Consider the following 7,525-nt stretch of genomic DNA (forward strand, 5'->3'; position numbering starts at 1 on the left):
CAAGTCAATCAATGAGTTAAGGGTCCCCTTACTATTGAAGAGATCGAGAGTCAACGAATGTTTTGGATCCAGCGATAGGCAGGATCAACAAAGAGCTACGAGAGACATGGTACATTTAAATGTCCGAACCAATCAAGATGCATGGGGTGCTAGAATGCAGAGGAAGAATTCAATGTAGTTATCCCATATACCTAGATGACACAACCGTCTATACTCGCAAGCTGGTGGAGCCATCACACTTGGATACAGTACATAGGGGAGTGACGCTGACTTAATGGCTAAAGTTTGCGAATGCCACTGGGTACCACGTCTCAGAAAACTTACAAAGCAAGTAATCAAGTCCTGTGCGGGTTGCAAGCAGTTTCAAGCGATTGCACTCCGCAACCCACCTCCCAGACCACTACCACTGGATTGTACCCAAGGGAGCACTCCTGTTGAAGTCATAGGAGTCGATTTCGCGGGCCCACTTAAGTACCACATCGGCAGGTCCAAGATGGAGGGGAAAGCATACATCGCATTGTACTCGTGCAGCCTGACGAGAGCCGTTTGCCTAGATGTGACACAGAGTCTCGAGACAAGTGAATTCATACGCAGCCTGAAACGATTTATAGCACGCCGTGGACGTCTTGTGAAGATTTACTCTGACAACGGAAAGACCTTTGTTGGTACCGAGAAATGGCCGAAGCAAATAATGCATGTTGAGCAAGTGCAAGACTACCTAGCTCATCAAAACATGAAGTGGCAGTTTAATCTAAGTCGACCCTCCTGGTGGGGAGGCCAGTTCGAGCGCCTTACCTGACTGGTCAAGTCATCCCTCAACAAGACCATCGGAAGTGGCATGCTTACGTGGAAGGAGTTACGCGAGGTTATGCTGGACGTGGAGATAGCTGTAAACAGCAGACCCTTAAGCTATGTTGAAGAAGAAGTGGGGCAACCATTGCTGACACCAAATTCATTTCTTTTCCAAAGGTCAAATCAGCTGCCAGAATTAGAGGCAAATCACATCAAGGACACAGACCTCAGCAAGCGAGCAAGATATCTGCAAAGGTGTAAACAAGCCCTGTGGTCGAGGTGGTCAGGGAGTATCTGCGAGGGTTGAGAGAGCATAACAAGATGAAACACAGTGAGAAATCCACACCTTTGACCAAGGGAGAGGTGGTGATTATAAAGGACGATGACCGAAACCGTGCCAAATAGAAACTCAGGATTGTTGAGGAACTAATTGCGGGAAATGACGGGATCATAAGGATAGCCACGCTGCGAGCCGGGAAGACAACTTTAGAGAGTGATACAGCAGCTCTATCCCTTAGAGCTATCCTGGGACAGAGTTACATGGGAGAGATCAACTGAACTTAATCTGGAAGCTCCAGCGTTCAGGTCTTGAAGAGATGCTGCAGTTGCTGCAAGCTTTAGGATCAAGGACATTGCATTAGAAATGAATCGGACTAGACAAACTTTAAAACAAATTCTTGAATTTCAAGGACCACTGAACTATCACGCTGAGAACATTGATTGAGAAAACTTGTAGGATGTTGAAATCATTTAGTGTCGCACAATTCCACTGTTCCTTTTCTTTGGAAACAAACAGGGGAGGGTGTTTGGAATTGTGCATCAACAGTGTGCGTACATGTTTCGTAGTATATTTTTAACCTTTTTGTTTAATTATATTTCAAGTTAATGGCAATGTTGATTGCTAACTGATTACATGATGAAAGAGTTTAGTCTGCAGCAGATTATTGACAATTTCACTCGCATAACTGAAGATTCAAAGACCTTGCTCGATTTATTTTTTACCAGTCGCCCTGACCTATATGTGTCGAAGTAATACAAGTTGCTTTTAGTGATCACTCTGCGATATTTGCTGTCTGTAAACTACATCGTTTGAAACCGCCTCCCTGGAGAATGATTGATACCCGGAATTTCAGGCGTTTCAATTGTGATACGTTCATTGAAGATCTAAACAAAGTTCCATGGTCATTAATAAATTCTTTCGCAGATGTTGAGGACTCATGGGACTCATTTAAACAACTTTTTGGTGAAGTCGCCAGTTCTCATGCCCCAAGAATCCGCGTGCGAGTCAGGGGACAAAAGGTACCATGGCTCACACGCGAGGAGAAACAACCAATGAATGAAAGAGATCACTTTCATAATCTGGCATTGAGGACAAACAATGAATTTCATTGGAGCTCTTACAAGCGCTTATGCAATGTCGTGACTTTCAAGCTCAGAAAAGAGAAACAGATATTTCAATGAACAGCTCCCAAGACAAAAGGAGATTCCCGTGGGACCTGGAAAAACCTAAAACAACTACTTGGAAATGGCTCAAAGAGTAGCAGTGCTGCTGCTCTTACGGCAAATGAAGCAAAAGACAAGTTTAACATTTTTAATCGCTTCTTTGTCTCTTGTGCGGAAGATTTAAGGTCGACCCATCGATCAAGCACGTGATCATTTTTTAAATGGCAGCCTCAAATTGATCGTCCAGAAAAATTTAAACTACGAAAGATCACTGTATCTGAGGTTCGTAAGGCTGTTAGAGAATTAAAATCGAAGAAAGCTGCAGGTGTTGATAGTATTCCATCTTGTCTACTTAAAGCCGGATCAGACGCCCTGGCTTCTCCATTGCCGTCATTTTTAATTTAACTATCCAACAAAACGTTATCCCTGCGGAATGGAAAAAAGCGAAGGTGACCCCTCTGCACAAACCAGGTACAAAAGATGACCCAAGAAATTACCACCCCATATCCGTATTACCAGTGGTATCTAAAGTCCTAGAACGTTTAATCCACAAGCAACTTGCAAGTTATTTTGACGAACATAACTTGCTCTGTAAATCACAATTCCGTTTTAGAAGAATGCACTCAACTGAGATGGCTGTAACCTATTTCGCTGGTAGGCTCGCAGCTCTTACAAGGTTGGATCTGATTGGTTCTTCCAAATGTTCGGTGGCGGGGGTGGCAGCCAATCAGAGATCACTATTTCAGCGGTCGTGTCTCACTCACTGCAACTAACGTAACTAGACCGACGCTAGACCACTAACATCGACTTACATCAAAGAAATATATCACTTTTTGTACATTAGACTGTACGCATATCGTTTGAGAGAAAGAAGACGAAGGCTTCTCTCAAACACTACGCATAGATGTGCCAGAAGGCTAAGCTAGAGGAAGAAGACATATGTACTGACAAAGAAGAAGGCTTCTCTCAAAAACTCATAGATGTGGTAGGTACGCTTATCTTTTATGCAGTTGACTTATACCTCTTTGCTACCTCATTGATGTGAGACTTGACGTTTCTCCTTTGTTTTGGTTAGGGCTTTCGCATACATAAGTTATCATCTGTTTTTAGCATAGGATGTTCATTGTTAAGTTGACATGTAGGCTTTGATTTTGGCGATACATATCCTTAAAGTGATCGATACACGATCGAGTTCAAGACTTGAATTTTGTTTTTGTTTCTGAGACTTGTTTTTTCTTTCTTGTTGATCAAGATGGATACTTGCATTTGTAGTCTGCCGTTGACATCCTGATCTAGATGGTAAGCTTTCTAAGCACGAAAGTAATCTTCTATTAATTATGCACTAGTCAGTTGCAACCACGACCTCCAACCCACTGGGGAATAGTGTAAAGTATCCTTGTAATTTGAGGGATTTATCCCAGGCCCTAAGGACAGATTCATATGGTAATTACCCCTCCCTAATAAGCTGTCTGTCAACAAACTGCTACTGTTCAAGTTTTAACTGAGCAAATATTTGAATTGAGTTATGCATCAGACCTCTCCTCCATACAGAAACCAAAAAAAGCCATTTATGAACCGACATATTTCAAAAACGTTTAGATACTGATCAAAATGAATTCATCATTGATAAAAGATTCATGTAATGGTCTACAAATCATGCATTTGTGGACAGACACGGGTCTGCATTTGTATTTTGTTTAAATTTGTTCCATTAGTTAAAAATGCTTAGACTGACACAGCCATATCATAAAAAGCATAGCCCAGGAAAAGGTTGGGCAGCATCAGTCTCTTATCTTATCAAAGTTGTTAATTTTTCGCAAGGGAGTGGCAGTACCTTTTAAACTCTGCCAGTTTCCATTGAAAGTTACAGCCTTCATAGATAGATGTGTGTAGGTGTAAATTTTAGCATTCTTGTTTAAGGTGATTCCCAGGTTTTGCATTGCGCGTCCTCTACTGCGCATAACATTGCGATATCCAATATGGCGGAAGAGAAAATTTCCAGCCCGTCTCGCGACAACGAAGGGCGCTTTCGCAGGTGCCACGAAGCAGGTCGAAGAAACAACTTAGCCAAAATTTGGGAACATAAATCGCCAGACCGTGAAGAGGTGTGTTTTGAAAATTTGACCAAAATAAGCGGTAGGCGTGTCGTCGAACTTGACTTACTCGCTGAAGCGTTGGATTGTGGATGCAAAACTTGTGCCAAACCACTTCAATTATCCCGCATCACAGACAAAACAGTCTCTGGATTGGGTTCTTCCCTGTACATAATGTGCTCTAATCCAGATTGCGGAGAACTAAACATCTGTCAAACAAGTAAAACCCACAATGTGCCTGGCAGGATGCGTGGACGTCCAATCTTCGACGTAAACACAAAGCTCACCGCAGGTTTGTTTCGTGACTTTGTAACTTATCACACTTACATTCGTACAGATTTGTACCAACTTTGTTCTCGATTATTTACTCTTTATTTACATTCACAGGAATGCTACATGCAGGAATGGGAGCAACACATGTAAATGCTCTATTATCCTCTTTAAGTAATGTTCCACGTAAGAAATGGGCACAGCTAATGCACGAAATGTAATATGGTGTCAATCTCTAAATTATTAACCAAATTAAAATGGAGCTCGCCGATTGGTTGAATAATCCAAAAACGCCAAAAAATAGTCTTAAAATGATTTTTTCCAGATTATTTTCACGTATTTTTGGTCCCAGGGTTCCCTTGCTTCTCTATGCCAAGTGTCGTTGTCATAGGATACGGGGAACTGGGACTACTGAAGCACGGGTCTCACGACTTGACGTCCGCCATCTTGGAATAGAGTGTTTCATCTTCGACTTGCTGTAATTTCTTTGTTGCTTAGCGTAGCGTTTAATCTTTTTGCGTGTGTAAATAGTTTAGTTCGATGTAAATAGATGTAAATAGAAGTAGATTTTCTTTCGAGTACGTTTCTAGGCTATAAAATGCCTAAGCCAGCTTCTTGTTGTTGTCCACATCACTCTACGTGGGGACACGCCGACTCTTCTGTTCTTCGAGTTGCTTCAGACAGCGAAATCCGCGTATGTGGAGTAAATCGAGACGGCCGGCACAATGGACGACGAAGGTGGATTTGTGTGTCTTGCAGAGATTGTCTGAAACTGGAGGCTAAATGCGAAAAGCTACAGGTACGTTTTATCTGATAAGTTGTAATTTTTCTTTAGCTGATTTCCAAACCACAAAGCGAGGCCAGAATGACTTGCCATGCCTGCTTTATCTTTTGGTTTTTGGACGTTCACCGTTCTTAATAACTTAAATCTACATCTACATACAATCAATATATTACTTACTAACTATCTGTGTTTACCTATATTACAGAAAACTGTAGAAGATATCAGCGAGAGAAATGAAAGTCTGGAATGTCCAGTTATTGACATTGTTGACAATAGCGATTGTCAAGATGTTGTGGAAACTTGTAGCAGTCAGACACAAACAGAACCCTGCAACTCAGCAGTGTCTACTGCAGATAAGGGCACTCAGGTGGAACAATTCCCTATGAGACCATACCATTTGTACGAGTCAAGAAAGAGAAGCGATATCAGGACCGAAATAATCAATCAGATCCGACATTTGTTACCTGGGTATGTTCATGGAGAAGAGGATTCACTTGCCACCATTGCTCAAGATCTCATGCAATCCAAGAAATGGGCAACCACCTTTGGTGTTCCAGAGGTAAAACAAGACAAGTGTATGCAAGATAAGGTATTGCAATCCATTGTAAAGGAGTATAAGGAATGCAAAAGCAAGGAGACCAACAGCCTAATAAGAAGTAAGGGAAGGAAGCTAAAGCAGGCAACCAACATTTCAGGAACAATATCAAGCAGTTCCATTGCCTTTCAAGGTACTACACCTGACTGCTTTAAATCCCGGACAGAAGCAGCACGAAGCATGGGGAGGGTTGTGTGTTATTCTGCAGAGAGACGTAGACTGCTGTCAATTGTTGCTGCAGAGTATCCACAAACGTACTTGACAGAACTCTTCCAGTGTTCAAAGAGTACAGTCACCGCTGCAAGAGTACACAGCATATTGTTTGGTAGAGGTGGATTTGCCCCAGCATCGCTGAAATTTACCCGGCAGTGTGCTTCCCAGGAAGTCCTCGATCATTTGGCTGATTTTCTCTTACGAGATGATGTTTCCCGTCCATCATCTTGTAGAAGTGTCTTGGTTGGAGGAGAAGAATGTCCCGTAAGGTATTGGCAAGATTCCATAAAGCAGTTGATAAAGCAGTATCTTCTGGAATTTCCAAATGGCGTGAAAAGAAGCTACATTTATGCTCATATACCCAGTAATTACCGAAGTAACACCATGCTTGCAGGGCTTTGCAATCTTTGTGAGGACTTTGGCTTTTCAAACTTTTCAAATCTGAGGGAAATGGTTCAGAAATTGGGAGCAGAATCTCTGAGTGACGACCTAGGCAGTGTTCGGAAGTCAATTACACTTCTACAGCGGTATCTCAAGACAAAGTTTTCTCACCAGGTACTTATATATATTTTTTATAACTGCAATTTCCTTACTTGTATAAAAAAACTTCACCAAGTTACACATACTTTATTGTTGTATCAATCATGTCCTTTCTTGGATCAGTCCAGAAAGTGTCCATATCCATGAAATGAATGGCTTTTTGGAAATGGGAGGGCAAAAGGGTGTTCTTTGCACTGAAAATCAGAAGAGATTACGGTATGTCTGGATTGATTCAAGGGCACTGGGTAGGGAGGGGTTAGGGTCAGATATGACATTTACAGAGTTGATAGACAGGAGTGTACTGTTTGAAACCCTAATTTACTGTTATTTCTAGTTCATAAATAGAGCACAAACTGACAAAGGTTCTCAAAGAATAGAACAAGAGCTATTTTGCTTTTCTGGGCATTTCTAAACTGTAGCCATTGTTACATACAGAATATTGTTGTTGCTGAAAACTACTATATGCAGAATATTATGGAGGGGTTAGACAACAAATCCCTTTTCACTGGATCATGGTGATGTTATTTACAGTAGTCAGAAGAAGAGGGAGGTGGTTGGCAATAATAATACATTTTAATACATTTTCCTAACCCAGGTAACATCAAGGTAGACCTAACGATCTGTATGGACCAAATCTCAATCTTGATAGCTAAAAGGACCACAGCCTTATAACACTCTTGCAGTTAGATAAACCTTATGTTATCTCAGTATATGTATGTAGACAATTTTAAATTGCCGACTTACACCTCTTTTGTTTTATCTATTTAGGTACAGAGGCACTCTAGTTGCTTAGAG

At 41.5% G+C, this 7,525-nt stretch overlaps 1 protein-coding gene across 1 annotated transcript; it reads left to right on the forward strand.

Moving 5' to 3' along the window:
* The first annotated feature begins 274 nt into the window (after window positions 1–274).
* On the forward strand, window positions 275–799 carry LOC140934654 (uncharacterized). Its single transcript, XM_073384242.1, has one exon. It carries the CDS (start codon window positions 275–277, stop codon window positions 797–799), a length of 525 nt encoding a protein of 174 aa, XP_073240343.1.
* The last annotated feature ends 6,726 nt before the right edge of the window (window positions 800–7,525 follow it).

Source organism: Porites lutea, chromosome 4, assembly GCF_958299795.1.
Source record: "Porites lutea chromosome 4, jaPorLute2.1, whole genome shotgun sequence".
NCBI classification, from domain to species: domain Eukaryota; kingdom Metazoa; phylum Cnidaria; class Anthozoa; order Scleractinia; family Poritidae; genus Porites; species Porites lutea.

Coding starts and splice junctions, on each gene's coding strand:
- LOC140934654 (XM_073384242.1), top strand. CDS start 275: ATGGCTAAAGTTTGCGAATGCCACTGGGTACCACGTCTCAGAAAACTT.